Source organism: Aythya marila, assembly GCF_965140915.1.
Source record: "Aythya marila genome assembly, chromosome: 8".
Classification (NCBI taxonomy): Eukaryota; Metazoa; Chordata; class Aves; order Anseriformes; family Anatidae; genus Aythya; species Aythya marila.
Genome location: NC_139049.1, coordinates 17,297,743 through 17,325,278, shown reverse-complemented (window position 1 = coordinate 17,325,278; position 27,536 = coordinate 17,297,743). Strand labels below are relative to the sequence as shown.

Here is a 27,536-nt window from a genome sequence, read left to right as displayed (position 1 = left end):
CAAAGATTTACTTGAATATATTATTAAAGACAGTATCACAGTAAGTGAATAAGAAAAGATGCTTTGATATGTGTATAACAAATCGTATTAAAGTATATACTTATCTAGGACAGAACAAATCTATGTCTGAATCAGTAAAAAGCATTTAATATTCAGTAGCAGAAAAAACGCCATAATAGTCTGATACTCATTTTACAAATAGGCCGTTAGCACTTGAAGCAGCATTCAGTTAGTCAGTGTTGCCCTTTGTATAAAAGGAAAAATGGTTTGTCATGTACTCACCTTGCCAAAATGTTGTCCATAGCTTGTTTTTTCCACGTCTCTTCCGTTTTATGTATTGAATGAATTTCAGTACTTGAGAGATCACTTTTCTCTTTCATGTTCACTGTTTTGTAAGCATCTATCACTTATATTCTTGTTGAACTTGAAATCAATAAATCCAATGGAATTTTTGCAAAATCGGTTATTGGATTGTAATGCTTTGCACTTGGGTCTTGTGTTAACTAGTCTATCAAAAATGTTGGCTTCATCTGAATTCCAGTGCCTCTATAGAGTTAATTGACTAAATCTGTAGTGTTAGTAATTCTACTGGTTTGGGAAAATCCATATTCTCCAGGTTGCTTGAGTTATTTCTTTTATTATAGTTTTTAAATAGTAGATATTTTATAGAAATTATTTGAGATACTTCTTCACCATTGTGACAAAATGTCACCATTTTCATAGCACATAATAGATACTTTTCCTTAAAGGAAATGTTCAGTAGCATTTACATGAGTCATAGAATATGGTATATGTTCCCCTAGCATACTGTTTTCTAGTCTTTGTCAGACTAAGTCACCTTTTATCATTTGTACATTTTATAGTCTTTTTTGCTTTATAAGTCAGAAATATGTATAACAGCAAGTGTTTATTGCTGAGGCAGTATTGCTCTTCACCAGGTTATTTGCATTCCAAGGTTTGAACTTCAAAATTGGCAGTCTTTACACTGAAATCTTGTATTTGTCATCCTTAACAGAAAGGGCTATTGCAAGACATGAAGTCAGAGAAATAGAGCAACGTCATACAGCAGATGGCTCCCGACAAGATGTGACACTGGATGAAGAAGATGATGTGGTGATTATTTACAACAGAGTACCTAAGACTGCCAGCACATCCTTCACAAATATTGCCTATGATCTTTGTGCAAAGAACAAATATCACGTTTTACATATCAATACAACCAAAAATAATCCTGTTATGTCTCTGCAAGATCAGGTAAGATGCTGCATTTGGGATGTTTTTATTAAACAAGAAGAGAGCGCAGAAAACTTTTTTTGCTGTTATACCCATTTATCATCTGAAAGAGTTGGCTTCTGTGTTGCATTTTCCCGTATAAATGAATTTTAATATGTTTATATTTTCTTTGTTGAAAATAATATTTATTAGATAATAGGTTTAGGTTTTTGCTGTGCTACTGGAGGTGGTAAGTACCTCTTCTCAGGAGAAAAACTAAGGTAAAAGGGACATGGCTAAGGCAGTAATGACCTTTGTTATAATTGTGTGTAGTGGTATATTGTATTGTCAATGGTTTGCCTTTTGGCCTTGTAATAATACTTCCCTATTATCTCCATCTGCAGTGAATGCAGTCTTAAGTGCTCTCCTCTCTGTGTAGTACAAGTGCTGTGCTGTCAGGGCTGTGCTCAGGGCTGTGTCTGTCTTTGCTCAGGGCTCACAGGTGATGAAAAACAGGTAGAAAGAAGTGGCTGTAAGGAGCCACTGTAAGTGAGTTGTTTTGCATCCACTTTGAGCTCTTAACTAAACTCATGACAGTCTGCTGTTTTTTTCTTTGGGGGAGGGAAAGAAGTTTTATTTTGTGTGTGTTTTTTTTTTTTTTTATAATTATTTTCCTGCTTGTAATGAGTGCAGATTCAGGGAACCTAAGTCAGTGGTCTGAAACAACATTATGTCCTCATCCCTGCCCATAAAATAAATGTTGCCAAACTCTCAGTATGTACTACTGGTTGTATGCTGATCATCTGAAGCTGATATGCAGCAGCAGCAGGAGCTGTTCTGCATTGCAGCATATCAACACGGAGGCTTCCAGCTCCTTTAAGTGCATGCCTACAGGCAGGAGCAGCTCAGCGCAGCTGCTGTAGTCTGGAGGAGGAGGAAGCAGATGGTATTGGGCCCTTCAGTCTCAGTTCTGTATGTGGGAGAAAGATTGAGGTCAGAATCTCAGCATCCAGGACATAGAGTGTGCTTGGGGTGGGACTGGAGACCTGTTTCGTGGAAGCGAGGTCATGTCACTGTTGGGTTCTTGCTGTTGTGAAATATGTCCTAAAATATGCAGGTGGTACTGTGATACATGATTACTGAGATTAAGAGTAAACCTGGTAGTCATCCCTGTAGTCTTGTCCACTGCACAGAACAAATACTGAAGTTCTGTGCACCAAGAGCAGGGAGAATTCCAAAAGATTTAACAAGCCTGTATCTTTTAATTGAAAATTCCTGCTCAAGTCAATCACACTTAGCATTGCACTTCCAACTGCAGTTTCTGTTTCTGTGAATAATTAAATCCATTCAATGCTGGGCATGTATACAGTACTGGCAGTTCTAAATTAATTTGATACTGTGCTATTGTCCAAAGTGGTGATGATTCATGTTGTTTAATTAGACAGTTGATACTCCTCTTCTTCAGTGGTTATTAACTGGGAGATGCTAACAATGAAAAGCTTTATATATTACATAGTTCTTCAAAGAAAAAACATTTCTTTAGCATATTGAAATATGTTGTGTATATGATTAACAACTTCCCATTGCAAGACATAACACACAATTCTGGAGATGTCAAAGGTGCTGAGTAGTAGCTGATGTGTGCTTGCTCCTTGTGGGCTTGGATATGCATGACATATTCACATGCTGCCTTCACCAGTCCCACTGAGTTGAGTGCATTAGCTGTATATATACCACCAGCAATATACATGAACACATCACAAAGGCAAATTTGTCCTTATCAGCGATACTTTCTGTTAAAAAAAAAAAAAAAAAAAAAAACACCTCCCTGAGCAAGGTGAAGGTTGTCTTAGGCTGACATAAATAAATCAGTAAAATAGTAAGCCCTCTGGTATATACTATTTCTGCTGTACTTTTTCCAAACTATTCTAATTCTGTTACAGATTTTAAGTTCTCTGTCCATCTGTGAAACCTTTACTTCTTGAACGCAATCTGGGAAAAAAAGCTACTTAAAATCCACTCCAAATATAAACTGTAGCTGCTTTGAGATAATCCCATAAGAGTCCCTAACACATCCATTTTAGTTTCAGATGGATTTTTTCCCAGCTGCCCTGCTCTCTTTTGCAGCTTGCCTGAAAGCAGGATCCTGGGAACTGCCCCTCTTTCCACAGGTTGGGCCTTTTATTTGTAGTGAGCTCAGTGCCACGTTTACCATGTTGCATTTCAGACCTCTGTGGTCTGTAACAAAAACTCTTGCCTTCATTAAAATGGAGAAAACATTTGATTGGAATTTGTTGCTTGCATGTTTCAGTACTGATGTGTTTTGCCCATACAAGTATGCCTTTGTTATGCCTAACTGGATGGCATACCAGCCACACAGACTTTAGCTTTTTTTGTTACATGGAGGAAGTGTCATCTAACATATCTAAAACTAAATTGCTATCTTTCAGCATGTATTCTTGATATAGTATTAGAAAAAAGAGGGTATGAGTACATATTTTGTATTTTTGTTGTGAACATACAGAAAATGTGGTATGATTATCCCACATTTCACTACCTCAACTTGCTGTTTGTAGTTTGTTCTTATATCTCCTGCAGTTTCTCTCCCCATTTTCCTCAAAAAAAAGACAGCTGAAAGCATATAATCTTTCTTCCTAATGTATTCTAAAACAGTGACCTCTCAGAGGATACCAGTCTCATACTGACTTTAGTAATATGTATTTCCTCTACTGGTGGTGGTTTCAACAACCATCAGAAGTGGAACAACAGAAAGGTTGCAGTGAGTCAGATAGCAGGGACAGTGTCATCATCTGGTGCTGAACATTTAGGAACTTTTCTCTCCAAGTTAGATGGCCAAGTGCATACTAATGCCCACTACTGCGCATGGGCCATTTCCTTCTATTTTCTTTGTATTTTCTTCTATTTTTTTCTTCTGAGGAAGAGCTGCTCATGCCAGGCAGGTATACTGGCTTTACCGTGGCTGGATTGGTGAACTCCCATCTCTTCATCTCACAAACTTGCTTCTCAGCTGCCCTTGCCTTGAGCTTGCTTGTTGTTTCTCATGACATTCAGCCAAACCTGTGCTGCTAGCTGGTTTCCAGCGGTCCTGGTCCTCTAATCTGGACGTAGCTGCAAGTTATCAGCCTGTATGACAACTTAGATAGCTAAGCTACCAGTGCCTCCCTATGAAAGGTCTTGAAATCTGAATCAGGTGTTTCTTGTAATGGTGACACTGTGTTGGTGTGCAGTCTCCCTTGAGAGCTTTCTTCTTCCAGGTCAAATGGAAAATTCTCAGGCTTCTGGTAATCATACCCCCATCTACTTGTAATATCCATTCAGTTATTTAGCAATTGATAGATCTATAAAAAGATGTAAAAGCTGGGGAATTCAGTGTGCAAACATCCACGTGATGCCGGGCCATGGGATAATGACCAGAATACTGGTTTGCATGCATAGATTCCTCTGGACGTGTTCCTCAGACCAAGTATATGCTGAGGTGTTTTTTTTTTTTTTTTTTTTTTTTTTTTCCTTCTTTTTTTTTCTTTCAGCTCACTGATACTTGCTTAAAATACTTATCATCCTAGAAACTGAATGCATTTAACTTACCTTTCAGGACATCTTACGCCCCCAGAGTACGTTTGATCTGACTTTTTAATTCAGTGAAACTCAGCTGATTTCTCACTTACTAAAGGCTATGGAGCAACTTTGTAGCTGATTATATAAAAGCACCATGAAACAACTTCACAGGAATTCCATTCACTTCTATCTGAGGTTACTTTTAAAGTAACCTCAAATTTTTTTCATTGGATTCAAGTTGGATTCAAGTTGAGAAGCTTGCCTGGTCTCTTGAAAGCTCCAGTATCTGCTAAGCCCTGAAAAGAAAAATAAAATTGATCATGTCTGACAGTAAGAATCAGCAAAGAGTATTCTTCTCTGCCCTAAAAATATGTGAATCCAGACTCGTTAGGTTATCTGGGACCTGGAATGCTTCTAATTTTTGCAATGCTGCAAATTATGGGAAAGGGAGAAAAAATCTCTTGCCTGCAAGCTAGATAGAGGTGTTAAAAACTTGTATTCTCATGGGCACAGTGTGTTGCTGAACAATATCTTAAGGCAGATGTAAATGTCGTATAAAACCTTCTTAGCTTCCCTGGTTTTAGTGTTAAAGCTAATAAAAGGCTAGAATATCCAGTCGGGTCTCTGGTATACAGCATAAAATGTAGTTTCTTCTATAATAACCCTGTGTTCATAAAAAAATTATTAGCAAAGTAATTGTAAGACAACCCCCTTTTTATTTATTTATCTATTTATTCTGAAAAAACTGTTACTGGCACATTTCAGGTGAGAAGGCAGATGGTGGTATGGAGGTCTGACAGAGACTGACAGAACTGACCCTTGGGAATTTGCAGTTAACATTTTCCTGTGTCTAGGCCTAGTCTAGTACAAACATAAATCTAGCTGGTGCATCAGAAAACTTGCCAATGGAAGTGTAATTCAAATCTAAGCTTTATTTGCATGCTGGATTATACAAAATAGGTAGCATAGCTGGTTATCTTGGAGAGTTGTATCAACCAGCTGTAGCATTTGGGGGCTTGGGGGTGAAGGGAGGGAGGATAATGTGTACTCTGCATTTAAGAAACTTCTTTCCTAGGTAAAGAAATACTCAGAGCTGAGGCTCCCCACTGAAAATATTTTGTCATTTATCTTAAAAAAGGTACAGTCAATGGAAGTTGGGTTTGTTTCAGCAGTAGCATAAGTAGTCTGACTGGATTCAAAGTCATATAGATACATTATACTTTGTGCTGTAGACAAAACGAGGCAGAAAACCAGTGCAATTTATGAAATGCCATTATATAACATTAAGCGGAGCTTTTCAGATAAACTTGCACCATTTTCCTATGCAATATATGGTTTAAATTGCAAAATGCCTAAGACTGTGAAATCTGTGCACTAAAAAAAATCTGTGTATGAGCACTGCCTGTTAGGAAAAAATGATACCCATTTATTTTACCTGAGTCCAAGAGCCAGTGTTTGAGGGAAAAAAGGTAAATTACCAAGTGTGAGGAAGCAGTAACAGGCCAGTCTTCCCTCTTAAAATCTTCATTGGTCAGTGCTTTATTTCATGTTTCAAGGTACTGTTACAGCTTACAGAGAACGTTAGCATGTTGTTGTGAGCTGTCAAACTTTCATTTCGTGACTCTTTCGTCTCAACTGAGTATCTTTGTGCTTACCTATGTCACTGTATAACAAAAAAGACACTATAGGTTTGCAGGAAATACACATCTGTCTTCTAATTCTTACTGTCAGAAATGGTGTAGCATTGTACTACAACCCAGGCAGTACAAATTTATCATCTTTTCTTTATTATCCAATTCACTAGTTTTGAAATAATTTTCAGAGCTAAATTCTTTGATGTTAAAATATTCTTCTTACCTAATAAAGGCAAGCTACATCAGGATTTGTATTCCCCACTTAATTTAATCATACTTTCTGTTTTGGGGCATGTATCTTATTTTGTTTTTATCTTTGAAATGCAAAACTGTTCCTAGTTACTGTGAAGTTTGCTGGTACCTCTTTTTTCAGCCTTTGTTTAAGGCCTAATTCATGCTTTAACTTGGAAGTTTCACTGAGATGTTAGACTTATGGTAACCATTCAAGGTCATAAACTGTAAATCTAATTTACACTTTATAAATTTACAAAATTTCTGGATTACTCATGCATTGCATTTTGGGAGGGGGGGCCAAATGAACCATTGGATTTGTTTTTTATATCCCAGTAAAATAGGTCTAAGAATATGCTTGTAAGTCTGGTATGCTTTTATTTGAAGAATGGAATACAGGCCAAACAATTCCATCAAAGGTATACTTGCATTTCTACTTAAAGTCAAGAAAATTCTGGATTCCTTTCAAATTACAAATAGGATTCACCAACAAAAATTACATGTATGCATTGTTAATGTTGTTGTGGTAGCTTTTGTTGGATTTCTCTTCTGCTTGCTGTATTCTGCTTTTGGTTAGCGTCAGATCATTAAATTGTGATGATCTAAAAATAGTCATCTATATGATTGCAAAAAGTCTAACTTTAGTTTGCACAAATTGTTTTGTAATATTCAAAAAAAACTTCAAATGCATTGTAAGATTTTACTTGAACAAAAGCAGAAATAAAAAAACCTACCATGTTAGGCAAAGCTTTGTGTGTTCCAGCTGTACTGAAACACTCTGTCTACTTTTACAGGTTCGATTTGTGAAGAACGTGACTTCCTGGAAGGAAATGAAACCAGGATTTTACCATGGACACGTATCTTATTTGGACTTTGCAAAGTATGTTACCCATGGATTTATCTGTTGAGTGTCATAGTAGTTTAAATAAGTTGCTTCGCTCCTTCTGGGATATTACTGCCCTCTAGTGATGAATATCTGCTGTTTTTTAAATTCAAGTGCTGAAATTCCTAGGAGGAGCAGTATTTGGTTTGATTTTCACAGTTTTCAATTGTCTTTTTGCATGATAACACATAGATAAATCTTATTTGAAAACTATTTATATACTAGGTTCAGTATTCCTTGGCTGAATGTCAGTTTGTTTTGCTGAAAATTCTCACTTTTCTCTGGGACATTGGTAGTTCTACCTAAGTGATTGTCTTCCCTTTCCAAGAAGCTTTAGATACCTGTTCTAAAATATGTTCCTATCAAGTAATGCCACATCCTTCTTAAGTTATGTAGTTATTCTCTTTCAGAGTATCCCTTTACACTTTATCAAGATATTAAGCTATATTTTAAGCATTTTTTTTTCTGGCCTATAGTAATCTGACATGCTGTAAAAAGCATAGAAATAATTCTTGTGGAGTTTAATCCTGCTACTTCTAAAATTAATTTAAAATAAATCACCTCCTGGTGACTTCAAAGGTTGAAGGATCATATCTATATTCTTGCTCACATATTCTTGTCTTATTTTTGCTTCTGGATCTAAAGCTGTGATCCTGAGTAACTTTGTTTTGTGAAACCTCCCCTTCAACTGGCAATTCAATTTTGCTTAGCAGTGCTTCATCCCAGACTTGTAGTATGAGGAAAAAGGCTTAAAATTGAAAATGGATTTTTTAGATCTGAGCGTATTCTGCTGCTGCACAAACAATAGCACCTTTACTTCTTGCTGCTGGTCAGTCCTGAGTAATGATATATTTCTGTGTGCTAGAAAATTTAATTTAATTAAAAGACTTTTTTTTTTTTTCATGTAGAAAATTTTTAGTCATTGCTTTCAATGTTTCATTCTGTTATATACACTAACTTTTAATTCTAGCTTTTTATTATGGAGAATGAAAAGGGGAAGTGAGAGTTTCATGGTTTCCCAGTACAGTAGGTTAGATAATAGAAAATGCTAAAAGCTACAGTAGTGACTGGAAATTACCAATGGCACCAAGTAAAAGCTTGAAGTTTACAAAAAGTACTAGGCAAGAAGTCTTAATGGTAAATCTACCAATAAAATAAAATGCATCAAATTTCATTAGCTTCCCTTCTGCCTTTAAAAGTTAAACATGAATAAACCACTGAACTGAACTCCTATTGGAATAACAGCTTTCTGGAACAGCAAAGATGAATCAAAAATGAATGTCATTTTATACCCTGTTCACTTCATGAAGCTGAAAACTTTTTCAGATACCAGAAGTCTTTAAAATAATTATTTTATACCTAGAAAGCATCTAAGCAGTTTCACAGATTTTCTTCATCTGCATCTTCCCTCTGGGACTGCATTATCCTTGTGTACATTGCTGTCCTTTCATCCAAACAATTAATTTTTTTCCACAACAGCTTATTGTTTCATATTTGTGGTTTTTATTGAAAGATGGCATTTGTACAAAACAGGTTTGGTGGTTTAAATCTTCTTCATGTGTCCCATGAGCTCATGAACTCATTTCATCAAGCTTCCAGCTTGTATCACAGTAAGTAAAAATTAGCTTAGGTAGATGTGTGAGGAAACATTTTTCTGTCTGTGATAGAGAAATCAGTATGGTTACAGATACTATCTTAGGCTCCTATTTAATAAGCAGAGCCATACATCCAAGTAATCAGCCCAGGTAATGGATGGGCTCAGAGTTTTGTCTTCTGTTTGTCAGCGTTTGTCGCTGATAAGTGGAGCCCTGCGAGGAGAACTCTGTGCTCACTGTACAGGGTGGGTTAGGAGGGCAGTGGTAGTAGGAGACAGGAATTCAATATTGAGTGCCCTGTCTGCTTATTATTAATATATATGCAGCTGCTAGAATAATTGAGACATTTCTAGAGTCAGGGTAATTGTATAAACACTTGTAGTATCTGGTGTGTGAGAATATTTTAGTTTAGTTTGTTTTGTTAAATAAATAATCAACCACTGTACTAAGAAAACTGAAATTGAACTGACTTGCACATCCATGTCATGCACTGGGTATAGGGGTGAGTTGAATCATTAAACTTCCTCTCATCTTTGCTGTATATAGATTTCAGTTGTATGTTTCTTCAGTAGAGACAGGTATTTATAGATAGAGGCTTTTAGGTGTTAGATGAGAAACTTTGATTCACCTTTAAAAGACATTTTTTTCCTCTTTTACTTTAGATTTGGTGTTAAAAAGAAACCAATTTACATAAATGTCATAAGAGATCCTATAGAACGACTAGTTTCTTATTATTACTTTCTGCGCTTTGGAGATGATTACAGACCAGGCCTACGAAGGCGAAAACAGGGAGATAAGAAGGTAAAGTACACTTTGCTCTATGTGTTGTTCTTACCAAAGTTAATATGAAAACAATTTAAGAAATATGTACTGATAAAAGCTGAATACAAGTTCTTGTATAGTCATTAGTGATGGTGGTGGCTTTGTAAGTTATAATCTCCCGTTGGTGTAAGTACTGGACCAGAATGTAACATTGACTGTGTTCTTTGTAACCCTATAAGTTAGCTTTATGTTGCAATCTGTTTAAAATTAAATTATTGTTTTTAGTGTTGCAAGTATCACACTAAGTATACTCTTCTTGTTGAAAATTAAGCTAGATACATTTTCCACCAAAAGCTGTGGAACTGCTGATGACTTGGCCTTCACATTTATCTTATTTATCACTAGAAACTCAATTCATGTATTATTTTAATGTAAATATTACAATGAAAATATATAGAGTCTTCTTGAAAGCTGTGGAATATGAATCATATTTCTCTACTTCTTCCATCTGTCTTAGAAGGCTATGAGAGTAGTTCAGGTAAGCTCATTCAAATCTTGGTTGCTATTACAGCCTCAGAACTATAACCTCATTTAGGGCTCATAAGGTTATTCAGAAAAAAAATCTGTACATCCACTATAATGGTTTACAGTAAGACATTCATCAGAGCGTGTTGCTTTTGCTTTGGACTTTCTTCAAATCAGGAAGGAAAATAAGGTATTAAATAGATTAATAAATAGATTAATATAGTTTATAAGACTACAGCTTTTTTTTTTTTTTTAAATGTGGGGGGTGGGGTGGACATGGATTATACTTTACAGGGCCAAACCATTTTTAAGCTTTCAATGGCAATAGTTTTTAAATGAGGCTTTTTTTTTTTTTGTAATGAGCTAAGGAAAAATCACGTTGGTTACATCTTAGTGCATATGTCTATAAACACCATAACCACCAGAAAATGTAACTAATCATTTTGCATACTTTCTACACTACCCCAAGCAAATGCTGTTTTTGTTTTTTTTTTTAAATCCTGGGTAGGGACCATTCTTCTTTTTTATTTTATTTATTTATTTATTTTTCTGCTGCTAATTACTCTTCTAGCACTGATCTTGTTACACATCACTTACCTTCCTCTGTTACTGAGGTTTTGGCGCCATCTTCTGCTACTGCATTTCAGTTTGTCCAGGCATCCTACAGCACAGACGGAGGAACGCTTCAAGCAGAACAGTAAATTATATCATGTTTTAAAAGACTTAAGGAGATGATTTGATGTTATGGTATTGTTAAAGCATTTTTAAAAAGAGACCTAGGATCCAGTCCATACCATACCATAACTCACTACTTTCCGAGGCGATCGTCTCCGGGGCAGACGCGTTCTGCAGCGGAGCGGGGGATTGGACAGGCCGTGCTAATTTCTCCGGCACCCAGCCCACTCGAGGGAGCCCCCAGGACCCGGCAGCCCTCGTGAGGGAGGTGAACGAGGCGAGAACAAGGCGTAGGCGGAGCCAGCAGCGCCCCCTCCCCGGCCGTTCAAAAGCTGCCCCTAGGGAGCGCAGGCGACCAGGACTGGCAAACAGGGCGTGGCACGTCAGAAGGGAGTGGCGCGGCAGTTAACAGGGCGTGGCACAACAGATAGGAGGGCGGGGCAGTTAACAGAACAGCCAAACAGGGCGTGGCGCGTGAGAAGGGAGTGGCGCGGCAGTTAGCATGACAGTTAACAGGACGGGCAAACAGGGCGTGGCACGTCAGAAGGGAGGGCGGGGCAGTTAACAGGATGGGCAAACAGGGCGTGGCACGTCAGAAGAGAGTGGCGCGGCAGTTAGCACGGCTGTTAATACGACGGGCAAACAGGGTGTGGCGCGTCAGAAAGGAGTGGCACAGCAGCTAGCACGGCAGTTTGCGCAGGCATGGCGAGCAGGAAGGGCAGAGGATTCCCCCCATCCATCCGAACACCTCCTCCAACAGTGGTCTACCGCTAGCTCAGCTGCAATGGTGCACACCAGGCACAGTGCGCTCTCTAGGAAGTCTGTTCACACCCAGACCGACTGCCCGCTCAAAACTGCAGCAGTTCAGGTTTCCGGGTGCAGGGAGTGCCTGAGCCTGTCGCTACCACCTGTGGGGGGCAGAGAGACTGTGTGCGTCAGGTGCGAGCAGGAGGACAACCTGGTCCGCCTGATGGCAGAACTCAAGGAGGAGGTTGAGATGTTGAGGGATATCAGGGAGTGTGAGTGGGAGATAGACTTGTGGAACTGAAGGACAGGCACCAGGGTGAGACACCCCAAATGGGGGTGGACCCCCTGCCCTGTTGCTGTCGGGCAGAGGCAGGGGACCTAGGAGTTGAGGAGGAATGGAAACAGGTCCCTGCTCGACATCGCAGGCGATGCCCTCCCCCACCGGCCCCACCTTCCCAGGTGCCCTTACGCAACAGGTTTGAGGCCCTGAAGCTTGAGAGACCAGTAGCTGAGGAACAGGTAGAAAGTCTACCCAGAAGGATGCCTAGGGCGAGGACGTCGACTCCACACCTCAGGACTGTCTCCACCAGGACAGAAAGAAGGGTGATTGTTGTGGGTGACTCCCTTCTCAGGGGAACAGAGGGACCTATTTGTTGGCCTGACCCTACCCGTAGGGAAGTCTGCTGCCTCCCTGAGGCCAGGGTCAGGGACATTGCCAGAAAGCTTCCCAACCTGGTTCGCCCCTCTGACTATTACCTTCTTTTAATGACACTGAAGAGAGAAACCTGAAGACCATCAAATGGGACTTTAAGGGACAGGGATGGTTAGTGGATGGAGTGGGAGTACAGGTGATGTTTTTGTCCATCCCTACGGTGGCAGGGAGAGGTACAGAGAGGACACGGAAAGCCCACCTGATAAACACGTGGCTCAGAGGCTGGTGCCAACACAGAAATTTTGTTTTTTTTTGACTGTGGGGCACTTTACTCGGCATCCGGCCTGATGGCCGCAGACGGGTCCCTATCTCTAAGGGGAAAATGGATCCTGGGCCAGGAGTTGGCGGGGCTCATTGAGAGGGCTTTAAACTAGGTAAGAAGGGGGACAGGGCTGAAACAAGGCTTGTTGGAGCTGTGCCAGGGGTAGCAATGGCAAGGCTGGGAGAGAAGGCAATGGCCCGACTGAAGTGCATCTACACTAATGCACGCAGCATGGGTAACAAACAGGAGGAGCTGGAAGCCATTGTCCGGCAGGCAGGCTACGACTTGACTGCTATCACAGAAACGTGGTGGGATCACTCTCATGACTGGAGTGCTGCAGTGTCTGGCTATAGGCTCTTCAGAAGGGACAGGCAGCATGGAAGGGGTGGTGGTGTGGCTCTCTGTATCAGAGAGAGTTTTGATGTTGCAGAACTTGAGGCTGGGAATTATAAGGTTGAGTCCCTATGGGTTAGGATCAGCGGGAAGGCCAACAAGGCAAGTATCCTGGTGGGGGTTATAGACCGCTGAACCAGGATGAGGAGACGGATGAGGAGTTCTACAGGCAGCTGACAAAAGTTGTGAAATAGTCAGCACTTGTTCTCGTGGGGGACTTCAACTTCTCAGACGTATCCTGGAAGCACAACACAGCCCAGATAAAGCAGTCTAGGAGGTTTCTGGAGAGTGTGGAAGATAGTTTCCTGACACAGCTGGTTAGTGAGCCTACCAGGGGAGGTGCCTCACTAGACCTTCTCTTCACAAACAGAGAAGGACTGGTGGGAGATGCAGTGGTTGGAAACTGTCTTGGGCAGAGTGACCATGAAACGGTAGAGTTGTCCATTCTTGGAGAAGTCAGGAAGGGGACCAGTAAAACCGCTGTATTGGACTTCCAGAGGGCTGACTTTGAACTGTTCAGGACACTGGTTGGTAGAGTCCCTTGGGAGGCGGTTCTGAAGGGCAGAGGAGTCCAGGAAGGCTGGGCGCTCTTCAAGAAAGAAATCTTAATGGTGCAGGAGTGGTCTGACCCCACGTGCCCAAAGACGAGCTGGCGGGGAGGAAGACCAGCCTGGCTCAACAGAGAGTTGTGGCTTGAGCTTAGCAGGAAAAAGAGGGTTTACAATCTTTGGAAAAGAGGGCGGGCCACTTGTGCTGACTATAAGGATGTTGCGAGGCAGTGCAGGGATAAAATTAGAAAGGCCAAAGCTCATCTCAATCTGGCTGCTGCTGTCAAAGACAACAAAAAATGTTTTTACAAATACATTAATGCAAAAGGAGAATCTCCAGCCTTTACTGGATGCGGGGGGGAACTTAGTTACGAAAGATGAGGAAAAGGCGGAGGTGCCTTCTTTGCCTCAGTCTTTAGCGGCAAAACCAGTTACTCTCTGGGTACCTAGTACCCTGAACTGGTGGAAGGGGATGGGGAGCAGAATGTGACCCTCACTATCCATGAGGAAATGGTTGGCGACCTGCTACAGCACTTGGATGTACGCAAGTCGATGGGGCCAGGTGGGATCCACCCAAGGATACTGAGAGAACTGGCAGAGGAGCTGGCCAAGCCGCTTTCTATCATTTATCAACAGTCCTGGCTATCTGGGGAGGTCCCAGTCAACTGGCAGCTAGCAAACGTGACACCCATCTACAAGAAGGGCCGGAGGGCAGACCCGGGAAACTATAGGCCTGTCAGTTTGACCTCAGTGCCAGGGAAACTCATGGAGCAGATTATCTTGAGTGTCATCACGCAGCACTTAAAGGGCAACCAGGTGATCAGGCCCAGTCAGCATGGGTTTATGAAAGGCAGGTCCTGCTTGATGAAGCTGATCTCCGTCTATGACAGTGACACGCTTGGTGGATGAGGGAAAGGCAATGGATGTGGTCTACCTTGACTTCAGCAAGGCTTTTGACACCGTTTCCCACAGCATTCTCCTCAAGAAACTGTCTGCTCATGGCCTGGACTGGCGTATGCTTCTTTGGGTTAAAAACTGGCTGGATAGCCGGGCCCAAAGAGTTGTGGTGAATGGAGCCAAGTCCAGTTGGAGGCCGGTCACTAGTGGCGTTCCCCAGGGCTTGGTACTGGGGCCGGTCCTCTTTAATATCTTTATTGATGATCCGGATGAGGGGATCGAATGCAACCTCAGGAAGTTCACAGATGGACACCAAGTTAGGTGCGTGTGTCGATCTGCTTGAGGGTAGGAAAGTTCTGCAGGAGGATCTGGATAGGCTGCACCGATGGGCTGAGGTCAACTGCATGAAGTTCAACAAGGCCAAGTGCCGGGTCCTGCACCTGGGGCACAATAACCCCAAGCAGAGCTACAGGCTGGGAGAGGAATGGTTGGAGAGCTGCCAGGCAGAGAAGGACCTGGGAGTATTGGTGGATAGTCGGCTGAATATGAGCCAGCAGTGTGCTCAGGTGGCCAAGAAGGCCAACAGCATCCTGGCTTGCATAAGAAGCAGTGTGGCCAGCAGGTCTAGGGAAGTGATCATCCCCCTGTACTCGGCTCTGGTGAGGCCGTATCTCAAGTACTGTGTTCAGTTTTGGGCCCCTTGCTACAAGAAGGACATGGAGGTGCTTGAGCGAGTCCAGAGAAGGGCGACGAAGCTGGTGAGGGGTCTGGAGAACAAGTCCTACGAGGAGCGGCTGAGGGAGCTGGGTTTGTTCAGCCTGGAGAAAAGGAGGCTCAGGGGCGACCTTATCGCTCTGTATAAGTACCTTAAAGGAGGCTGTAGCGAGGTGGGGGTTGGTCTATTCTCCCACGTGCCTGGTGACAGGACGAGGGGAAACGGGCTAAAGTTGCGCTAGGGGTGTTTTAGGTTGGATATTAGGAAGAACTTCTTTACTGAGAGGGTTGTGAGGCATTGGAATGGGCTGCCCAAGGAAGTGGTGGAGTCACCATCCCTGGAGGTCTTTAAAAGATGTTTAGATGTTGAACTTAGCGAAATGGTTTAGTGGAGGACTCTTAGTGTTAGGTCAGAGGTTGGACTCGATGATCTTGAGGTCTCTTCCAACCTAGATAATTCTGTGATTCTGTGATAACCTACTCTGTTCCTTTTCATGAAAAGCATAATTTGGTCAGTGGAACTTCTTCCTGATAGAGATGAGTGGGGTAGAAGGCTCAGCATGCTGCTGAGTCCAAGCCATTTATAGAACTTAATATTTACAAAAAAGAATGAATCTAAAAGTGTTGTTTTAGGTTTTAATTATATTCTGGACAGACTTGGTAAACAGTCACTGGGAAACATTAAACCAAAATGCACAGTACTACTGCTTGGTTAGACTGTGCTTTAACTTCTAACTTACTGGAAGAATTTGAAATTCTTTCCTATTTATGTAATGCATTAATGCATTGCATTAATAATTTTCTGTTTATGATGTTATGATCACAATGTACATGGGGGAGTTCATTTTCTTTCTGTGCCCCTGTACTTCAAAAGTTATAGTTCAGCTCCAATAACAGAGTCTGTAAAATGTTTCTTAAGGTAAAGTTTCTGTATGGGGCAGTCAAAGTATGTGTGGAAAAGGAAGTGGGGAAGGGGACTTCTCCTATTTCATCTTAATTTAAAAATTATTTCCTTTCTTACACACTTTAACTATAAAATAACCTCCAGGTATAAGCAAAGTCTTTCTTTTGACAGGTGCCAGTTCATACTTAGTATATACATTCATAAGTTAGGAGGTGCATTTAAACGATTTAATTTCGAGGTGATGTTGATGCTATGAAATAATCATGGTAGATCACACTAGAATTTCTCTGGAGAAAGCATACCTTGGAAATTTTTCTAGAGAAAGCATACCTAGGAAAGCAATGTCCATGTTTACCTTGTTAAGCTGTGCATTCATGTGTGATGTGTAACATGTATCAGCTATTTGAAACACAAAGTGCAATGCAGAACAAGACTACAGGTTAATTCCTGTGTTGGGCTGATACCATGAAGTTTTTCGGGTTATCTCAGGATCTTTACCTCAAAATAAATCTAGGTAAGGAGGTCATATGTTGATTAAAAATACCATAATTACTCATTTTATGGTGGCTGGGTAAAATACTTGCACGTTCTTTACAATGCTAATGGATTTTTTATTGTAACTGTTGCTGTAATTGAAATTCTGTGTGGCTACAGCTGTCTGTCCATGCTGTTTGGAATATTCTGTTACCCAGTGAACAACTTGTTTCACTTCTGATTGCCTCTGAAACAACAGTTCTTTGTCATAATATTTAAAATGTAATAGAACAGATTTCAATCTAAAACACAAAAGGCACGGTATTCTGTGCTCTAAAGATCCAGCTGTTCCAGTATTGCACAAGTCCCAATGACATTTGACTCTGTATCTGTAGTAACTTCTCGCGTGAGGGGAAAAATGACAATACCAACACTTCTTGACTGGTTCTGCTAGTTTTGACATAGCACCTTTGTCAGGGGGCACAAGTAGGACCCAGTTGTTGATTACCTCTATTTATAAAAGGTTTTCTGAATACTAGTTTGATTTAGACAAGTAGGTCCTCCCAATAAAATATTGTCATAGCAAGACTTGAAGACATTATTTTCATTCTTTCACATCATGTCTTGTGATTTTGTGTCCCCGCTACATTTAGCAACTGAGCAGGTCGAGATGGGTGATACTCATACCCAACTGTAAAGCTCAGTTCCGTTTGTCTTTGTTTCAGACCTTCGATGAATGTGTGGCAGCTGGAGGCTCAGACTGTGCTCCGGAGAAACTTTGGCTTCAAATTCCGTTCTTCTGTGGCCACAGCTCCGAGTGCTGGTAGGGAGATAAATGTGGCTTAAGTTCTTAGTCAAGTATATCATCGCTGAAATTTAATTGTAACGAATTTGAATATGTAGTACAGCTGGGGGACTGGATGAAGTGTAGCAGCAGGTACTTTACTAATTCTTCTTATTACATATTTTCTTTGAAGGCGCCTCAAAATGCTTTTTACTGAAGCAGTATTGGAGTCCTTTAAACAAGCAGTATGTTAGGATACTGTATCAGCAGTGTTCTGAGGAAAAACTTAATTTTGTTTTAAAAAATTATTTGTAGATTTAGGATCTTTAAATTTTTCCTTTATGTCAGGTTACAATATATGTTCTTCTGAGTGGAGGTATTTTGTTCAAGATCCTGGAGTTGTTTGGTTGTGCTTTTTGTTTTTTTTTTGAGAATGAAGTATTTGAGATCTGGATAAATTTATCTACTTAAACGTTTATCAGACTTCAGTAGTCAATGATATATAGTAGAAACAAATGCAAATAGTGTCCATCTGTCAATGCATCTTGTTTTATAACAATGGCACAGGCTTTAAAGAACTGTTTAGCAAAACCAAATTTGGAAAAATGGTTAGTCACATAAAACAATCACATTCAAGTAGTATGTAAAAGAGAAAATGATAATAAAATTAAAACAAACAAAAACACACAAATAATATGATGGATTCTGAGTGAAATCAAGGGGAATTATTTTAGTTTGTCACAGGTACTGTTCATCCAAATGGAATTAATTTAAGCATAAGCAAAGCAAATGGTCACTTGGGAACTTCTCTTTCAGTGCCTCTTGGCCATACAGCTGAACAAGCAGAGAAAAATACATCTGAGCCTATGTTTTCACCCTGTCTAGATCTATAGAAAGAAGGAAAATGCTAGTTTAATTTTTTCTTTGTTGTTCAATGGGAAATCCTCCCATTAACTGCAATGACTTTCTAATACAGAATTATGCTTGAACAATGTAAAAGGGAAGGTGCGTTCTTACCAGAACCATATATATATATATAACCTGACTATATATATATATATGCTGTTTAAATAGTAAGTTATTATTCAAAACAACTAGCGAAGTGAAATTTTAGGTATGATAGGTATGATGTTTTAGGTATGAACACAGGTAAGAGAAACTGGAAAGGGAAATGAAGATAGAAATCGTTATAATTTGAAGTGAATCTTGCCTTTCCTATACAAATGTCCTTGAAGTGATCTCCACCTAGGGACCAAGGATTGTTGGCTGACATCAGAGCTTGCTGTAATTGTTATTTGCCATTTTAGGAATGTGGGAAGTAGATGGGCTTTGGAACAAGCCAAGTACAACCTGATTAATGAATACTTCCTAGTGGGAGTTACTGAAGAGCTTGAAGACTTCATCATGTTATTGGAGGCAGCTTTGCCCCGGTTCTTCAGGGGTGCCACAGAACTGTACCGGACAGGTATTTAAATAGTTGATTTCCATATCCCATTCATGTTCTTATCACTCTTTTTTATGTGAATTATTTAAACCCAGATGAATAGTTTTGAGTCTCTACCAAGCTTGCCTCTCCGTTGACTGATATCCTTACAGAAAAGAGAAACTCTTCCAAGAAAACTCTCCATACAAATTTTTGAGGGCTACCCAAGTGTCTTACACAAACTGTAAATGTTGAAGACTGGGCTAAAGGCAGTTGTGTAGGTATGCTACATTTGCAAATCACAGAAAGCTCAAAATATATGCTTAGGAAATTGCAGCAGGTGTTTGTCAGAATATTTTTGAAAAGGCTTGCAGGGGCTTCAGTTACATTAAGTAGTTGGTATTAGCAGATTATATTTCCTCAGAAGTTCTGCTGAAATTCTGTTCTTGATGCAACCTTATTATCTGTGTAAAATCAGTTATGATTTGACTGGGTTTTCTTTTTAAAACAAAAAGGAAAAAAAACCTCATCTTGTCTGCACCTGTGTTCAAAATCAAAATTTAGATCTTCAAATGACAAAGGGGAAGAAAAATGAGTTTTAAACAAGAAAATTGAAACATTTTTTTGTTCAGATGGCTTCCTTAAATTTGCTTTTATCACAGTGATTTCAAAAACTTCAGTAATTATTCTTTAGTTCAGACATTCTTAAACTCAGTCACAGATCATGCAGAAGAAGTTTTGAAGACCTCCTGTGGATAACCTGGAAATTCTGGCCCAATATGGCAAATTGTTCATTAAGGAATGTCAGGACAGAGCGAGCAAAATGATATCTCAATAACTGTGGGAAAGTTAACTTAAAAATGCTACACATGGTATTCAGAAACAGGGAGTGTAATGATGTTTTTTTTGGAGAACTCCGACTCCTGTTACACAGTGTGTATCATAGGATTTCTTGGTCAGACTGAAGATCCATACGGCTCGTGAATACCTAATTAGATACTTAAAGCTCAGTGTGTGGTATCTGGCAGTGGTCATCAGCAAACGTCAGCGAAAGTGTGTAAGAACAGGACAAGTGAATGATAGTCATCGCTACAGGTTATCTTCAGTTCCGAAGAATGAGTAAAATGCACTTTGAAGGTTAACTTTTATTTCTTTGGAGAGTTTTTAGTCCATCAACTGACTTTTAAAAAATTCTCAAACTTGCCACAAGTGACAGAAGTTCCACAGTTAAGCTGAAAAAACCTACAGTTTTTTTAATATGACAAAACCTACTTGTGTTTTGAACCTATCATGTAGTTCCGTTTGAGGACCCCCATTCCTTTATGAAGGATCTGAGAACAGTAGTACTCAGTCTTTTCCAAGTTTTATGGCCCACATTATTTTCACCTTATATATATTATTTTCACCTTATATTTTTTTTTTATTTTGTTTTTAATTATTTTTATTTTACTACGGTGGTGGGACTGAAAAATTCTAATCTGAGTTCTTTCTTCTGTGGAAACTGTTTTACACCTGTGATTTGCTTTGTTTCCTTTGTCTGTACCTTTTCCAGCACATAGACCACTGTCCTTCACACAGTATTTGAGATTTAGGTTCACTGTGAGTTTATTTCTTTCTGCCTATATGAAAGTGTTCCCTCTCCAAGATTATCTTGTTTCCACAAACTGTTGGTTTACTTGGGATACAAAGGTCCAAGTACTTCTGGAGTCATAGTAAGATTTTTGCTATACAGGTAGATCACTTTCTGTGAGCTGGCCATGCAACTTATGATGAGGAAAAGATCCTTCTTAGAGATCCTTCTTAGTAGGGCTTCTATCTGCAAATGGTAGAAATGGAACTGATGCATCAAGCCCTAGATAAGTACTATTGACAAATTTAATATAAAACAGCAGAGAGCACTTCTTAAGGAAAATATTTTCAGCATTTTGGTCATCTTTGTCTCATTACCTAAGTCTCTGGCTCTGCAGTTTATAAAACTCTTAACATTAGATACCTTATTAACATCTAAATAATTAATTCTGAAAGACTAATCGTGCTCCAAGTACATTATGTGGAGTAATCTTGTTCCTTAAATGAAATGTTCATTCCTTGATTTTATTAGAGTAAGAAGAAAGAATTGAAAGAACTGTTGCAAAATTCATTAACATTTAGTGAGAGACTGCGATTTTCCAGCCCAACATGTTGCGTTAATAAATTCTGGATTAAGTTGTGTCACTTCAAATGCTATCGGCGTGCTGAGAGTGTGAAAACTCTGTAAATAAAAGGACTGTATACATTTTTTCATCACGTGAACGTTAAAGTGAAGCTATTGCTTTCATTTTGCATTTAGGAAAGAAGTCTCATCTTAGGAAAACAACTGAGAAAAAACTTCCCACAAAAGAAACTATTGCCAAGCTACAACAGTCTGAAATCTGGAAAATGGAAAATGAGTTCTATGAATTTGCACTGGAGCAATTTCAGTTCGTCAGAGCACATGCAGTTCGGGAAAAAGATGGAGAATTGTATATTCTGGCTCAAAACTTTTTCTATGAAAAGATTTACCCTAAATCAAACTAAGAACATAATACTGGTAGATTTATGGACCTAAATCTTTTGTCACATCATCATCACAGTCCTCAGCCATGGAAACTAGATTGCCTGTAGACCTCCAAGACATTTCTCTATAGATCTGAGAAAAGTGGGCTGTGGATCACCTCCAGGGTGTTGGATACCAACTAACCATGTTGGTAATCCAGAAGCAAAAGTTTCATTTCTTTTATCTAACTAATACATTCAGTGGGAGTTAATACCCTTTACCTGAAGAAATCTACACTTTAATTTGGAGCAATTAACACACAGCAGTTCTAGTTGAAAATATAAACAAAAAATGCTTCTGTTAATGCTCTTTTTAATTTTCAGAGCAATTTATTTTTGTTTATACTTCTGTGAAGAGGAAGTCATTTTTCCCAGCTTTCAACATGGAAATTTTGGTTGTATACTATATGAGTAGTGTTAATAACTGGTTGACATCTGTGCTTTGTTTTTGTGAATCATGTCACATGATATTATTTGGGATGGTTAATCATGTTCTGCTGAGAAATGCTGCTGCTGGAATTGCCCATATTTATATATGTGGTTTTATTAAAAAATTACAACTAATCATTAGTGTTAAAACAACATCATTTTCAAATTAATATTGTAAAAAGTTAAAGAATCAGAGCAGTGGGGGGGAGGGGTTCTTTTGTTTTTTTATTCACACCACCCCTGACTGAGGTTGGGAAAACTACAAAGAAAGTTGGTATTGTCTGCAGTTCTAGTTGATGCTTACAGTGGTATAAAAATAGTAAAGTCAATATAAAGTTTCTCCATGGATTCTTTGTAGTAATTGTAAGCTGAGGTATTGGTGAATCCATATTATGACTCCATTAGTGAGCTGTGGTATGGTTAGGGTTTTCCTACTACTTTGAGACTTTTACCTGTAGAATATTTTTAATAAGGTGCTTTATAATGTGTTTTAAAGCATTGCATTTACAAAAAGAGTAAGATGCTGTAAATACTGCTTATTTTATGTATTTGGACCAAAAGGTTTAAAGTAACGTGTTCAAAGTGGGTTTTTGGTTTTAGGGTTTTTTGTGTTTTTTTTTTTTTTCTTTTTTCTTTTTTTTTTCTTTCCACCCATTCTGTTGTGTGAAGTAAAAAAAAAAAAATAATAATAATAATCAAAAATCACATATACTTCCTGGTTGAGTTAACTGTTGGACATTACAGAAATGCACTTCAGTGACCTCTATGACTTTAATACTAGAATGTTGTCCAGGGATTCTCTTTACAGAAATGTTGTCATCATCCTTTATTATGTTAAGAGGAAAAGAAGAAAAATGTGATGTGTAGTCTGGTTGAGAAAGATGCAGTGAGCTTGACATAATTGTATTTATGTAACTGCCTTATGTGACTATTGTAAATTTGTGAGTTGCCATTATTAACCATGTGAAACACCTGGTAAATCAAGTAAATTGAAACTTGAGAACAGATGTTTGGGGCCACTGCATTATAGCAAATGGCAGTGGAGAACTACAAGAATTTGTTTCCTATTGAATTTTCGTAAAGATCTGAGTATTTACACATCTTACACCTGCCTTTTCTTAAAGTGCTTTTCACAGGGTCTGATGGGGGAAGGCACTGAGGAGACAAAGTAAAAAATGGTTGTAAAGTTTTTAATTCCTAAGGGATGATGCTGAAGGCTTAGTTTAAAATTACCAACTGGAGTTTCTTTAACCAGCTTGTTCTTGTAATGAAAACAAAGGAAATGGAAAATGGTCTGTGAACTGGGTGTCTGCAGCCAAAAGCAACAGTCCAATTACAGACAGGATAATGACAGACTATCAAGTACATCTTGCCTTTTCTTTGTTTTCTTGGATTTTCTCTTTGAATTTTAAAAATAGACCTCATTGTTCTTCCCAAATAATCAGGGAAGTTCCTTCTGGTAGTTTACCATTTATATAGCGTGAACCATGCATAAGATTTCCTGTGCTAGTTCTTGTCTACTGACGTCATTAATAATGCCAACATGCCTGGGAATAAGATGTGTTCACACATGAAGACAGTTTCTTGCTAAAGGAAGGAGCTGAGTCGTACACAAGAAGTAACTAATGGAGATATAAAAACTTCTAAAACAAAGCAGTAGCCTTTTTGAAATAAGTGGAATATTTATAATCCCGGTAAAGACTATCTACTAGGTGATAGTTTTATTTCAGATATTTTTGACTATATTGCTTTCCTTCAGTATGATTTGGTAAGTTACCTTCTTGAGTCAAAATTCTAAGAAGAGCACCTCTAGGAGAATGGAAGCATTTACTAAGTAAAAACATAAAACATTCACCTTAGTAATGAAAAAAGTTATGTACGCAAATACTTCTGTATTCACAAGAAAAAAAAAAAAAGCAGAGCTGCTACTGATTTCAGTACAGCCTATAGAAACCTATTCTATTTCATAAACAATTCTTAAAGTTGTATGCCTTCCCCACCCTCCTCCCCAGAATTAAGGATTTCTGAAATATGAGCCTTCAGTAATGGTAGAAAAAATTGTATTTTTGTTTACTTTTAAGAGCAATATACTTTTTCATAGTTCGTATAAGTAAACACATTATCTACTTCCTGTTCTTTGCTATGAACTGACCAGATTGAGACAAAAGTTTGACTTTTTTTTTAATATTAGCTACAGTCGGAGAGGTGAATTCATTGTAGATGTACTCTGAAAATGTTACTGTCTGTGAAACATGAAAGGAATTGAGACTGTGTACTTTTGTATGTAGTGCTACCATCTGTCTGGCCAGCTGTGAACTTTTTAGAATCCATTGACTTAAGAACTATTGATCTTTGATTTCCTAAAAGCAAAGAGTTTAGGAAAGGAAACTTACAAATTTTTTAATAACCTGCTGTGTTCATCTTCTATTCAGAAAGGAAGCAATCCAATCTGTTGATATTAAAAACATTTTACAGTACATAAACAGAATTTATCTTTTGCGTTTTCCCGTAAAGAGTTTGAATGAAAAGCGACAATACATGGACTCTTGTTGTTGCAGGTTGTATGATCAGAAAACTTACTATGCAGCCTCCTGAACACTTAACTGAACTCTGAACTGAAGTCACTGTAGTCTGCAAAGGAGTAAGACTTACTTTTTGCTGGGCTGAGTTCATTTGAAAGGTGCTGAAATGCTCATATATGTAGTTGAGTGTAGGTGTGTTATGTGGTTCTGTACTTTTTGTACAAAATTAATGCTCAGATTTTGCGCAAAATTCTAGCCCTGTTGAAACTCCTGATTGTCAGAGAAATGGCACTAGGACCAGCTGTGCTGGCAACTACATAGCCATAACCCCAGCATGTCTGGAGCACTTGGGATCTACTGGGCAGTGTTGATGGGAGAGCAACAGTGTTTTCGGCTTCTTCCCATAATGATCCTGTATCCATGCAACAAGAATTTCACTCCTGTTTTCTTAGTGCATCTGTGGGCAGACAAAATGTTAGGGTGTGGAGTGTCCTACGTGTACATTTCTGTTTGCTTTGGGTTTATTTTCGTACGGTCTCTATTAATGGTATGCTGATCGTAGCATCATTTTCAAACAGGCATGAAAATCGGTAGCTCTACAATGTGGCAAAGGAAGCAGCAGTCCATCCTGGTCATTTGAAATGCCTTTTCTGGGTACTTTGCTTTTCTGGAGATACTTAGCTGTTCTTGCTTTCCAGGAATACGCATTTCCTTGTTTATGATCTCAGTCCTATTTTGATATCAGGAAGAATTCTGTTATAATTCTGTTATAATTCTGTTAACATTTTCCATTAAGCTTACCTGGTGTTGCTAAGTATGTATATGACGAAAGCTATGTGATGACGCTGTCTGAACTGTGCTGCTTAAGCAGTCAGTGGAAAAACCTGATTCAAGTGCACTGCCAATGTAGCTCTTCAAAATTAGAGCATATTTTATGACTACTAGAGATTAAATGTAAGGAAACTGTAGGGCTACGGAGTTGCATGGAAGCATCCTTTACAGTAAGCCTATGCAACTACATAACCTTTACAGCAGTATTTATAGAAAGAGCCCTTTTCAAGAAGACTTTTCTGGAGTATAATTATAAATGTTTATACACTTGTACTGTCTTATATTTACATCAGCAGGTTTCTGTAGCTTCTGTAAAAAAGACAGGTTTGTGAGCATTTCTAAAGTAGTACTGAATGTAATTTTGAAAAACATGGATTGTGCTTCATGACTTTTTTCTTTTTAAATACACACAGCTAACTAGTGCCTTTTTTCCTCACAATCCATGTTGAAGATGTTTGCTCCCTCTCACCCTCAGTAAATTGATTCGTTTGTGCAATACTATTCCAACTTGAAACCATTTTGTCACAGCTGTTTGAGAAATAATCTCCATTTTTCCTTATTATGCTGCCAGCTTTCTGTTGTTGAAGTGTTTCAGTTGATTACCTAATGCAAATGCTATAAAATAAAACACCCAGTGGGAAGGGGAAAAAAAAAAGTCTGCTGTCCTGTCTTAATATCTGTATGTCACATTCACATGAAAGGATCTTTTCCTAGAACATGTTGTCATGCAGCATTGTAAACTTCACTTGCAGTGATTGCAATTCTGGAGGGGAGGGATGAGCTGCAGCGTAGTTCACCTGTAATAATTTCATATAGCCACAACCAAATATATTTATAAGCCTTTAGAATTTGCATTGGGCTTTCTGTCCAGGCACATAATAAATTTCTAGTGGGTATACATTGTGTTGGAAGTGTCAATGAAAAGTTCTTTAATATTAAAACTGAGATTTGTAAAAGCAGAAAATTAGCATTAAAACAATGAATTGATGCATACGTGTGTCTCTGGCTGAAAGAACAAACGACATGACAGATTACCGTGGTGCTGGAAGATGCTCGCTTACTGCGGTAATGAGCGTGGTGTGAGAATTTGAGTGGAATAGAAATGTGGTTTGCATTTGTAGGCAAGCACTTAAAACAAGAAAATATAGTGAGCATGAGGACGACACTGTTTAGGATTTCTGATGCATACTGTAAACATCACCCTATAAACATTCCTAGCTGTACGCACTATGGAGCTGAACAACTGTCTGTCCCGGCCAAGTTTCCTAATGTAATAGTTCCTAAATATTTAGTTGTCAGCCTTGATGATTAAGAACCATCATGCAGTTACTCAGCAACTTCCACTTGAGGATTTTGCTGACCTTAAATCCCACTTCTGTTGCAAGTAGACTTTTCCTTATTTCCATCACTGGAAGCGAGAAGTGTAATTGCTGTATGGAAAACAAGGTCTCTGCTTCTATCAGCCAGTGGGAAGTGAATGGAAAAATTTGGCTGGCCTATCTAGAGGTAGAGGGCATTCTGCGGTCACTGTACCTCTTCCTAAAATGATGAAGTAAACAAAATGGCAGCCCCAAAAATTGACAATACAAAAAATGTTTTATTTAAAATTATAGTAGCTTTTCCTGTGAAAGACAGAATGCTGTTACAGGTATGAGGTAAGTACTGCTTGAACCTTCTTTTTTAACCAATGCTGCCATTTGCACAGGTAATTAATTGCATCAGTTGGAATTCATGAGAGGGGCGTGAAAGAAAGGAGAGGTTTTCGTGTTAAAGCTGGATTCTTTGCAGGTCCTGTATTTTCATTTTATTATTTACTGTTTGAATCTTGCATTTGATTTCAGTATGATTTCCTTACTTAATAAAATACAAGAAGTTGCTAGTGAATGTCAAAGCAATGTCCAGATGTTTTCTTCAAGCACAAGTCCCCTGCTATGACCTCCCCCTGGCTTCATTACCACATAACGCAGATGTGGTAACTTTCAATAAGAGCTAATTTAAAGGACTAATAATACTCTTTATTAAAAAAACCTCTACAAAGAACACCTGTGGCCTAAAAATGAAGGCTTTGAGACCTTTCACCTTGTCATAATAACCAACTGCATCCTCATAAAAATGGAAAATACTGTGATAAACATTCTCTACCCACTTTTTACATGTTTACAAGGCTTGTCCTGAATACCAGTCTGATTTGCTGCATGCAGGCAATACCTTCTTATAACAAACATGGAT

The 27,536-nt window shown here is 38.9% G+C and overlaps 1 protein-coding gene across 1 annotated transcript in view; it reads left to right on the top strand.

Moving 5' to 3' along the window:
* The window catches only part of HS2ST1 (heparan sulfate 2-O-sulfotransferase 1), an 85,428-nt gene extending 58,120 nt beyond the window's left edge, over positions 1–27,308 (top strand). Inside the window, exons 2-7 of the mRNA XM_082766209.1 lie at positions 1,016–1,254; positions 7,448–7,533; positions 9,794–9,932; positions 17,470–17,567; positions 18,836–18,993; positions 21,281–27,308. Of these exons, the coding sequence (XP_082622335.1) occupies positions 1,016–1,254; positions 7,448–7,533; positions 9,794–9,932; positions 17,470–17,567; positions 18,836–18,993; positions 21,281–21,507 (947 nt within the window). The 3' untranslated portion in view covers positions 21,508–27,308. The remainder of the gene's footprint in view (positions 1–1,015; positions 1,255–7,447; positions 7,534–9,793; positions 9,933–17,469; positions 17,568–18,835; positions 18,994–21,280) is intronic.
* The last annotated feature ends 228 nt before the right edge of the window (positions 27,309–27,536 follow it).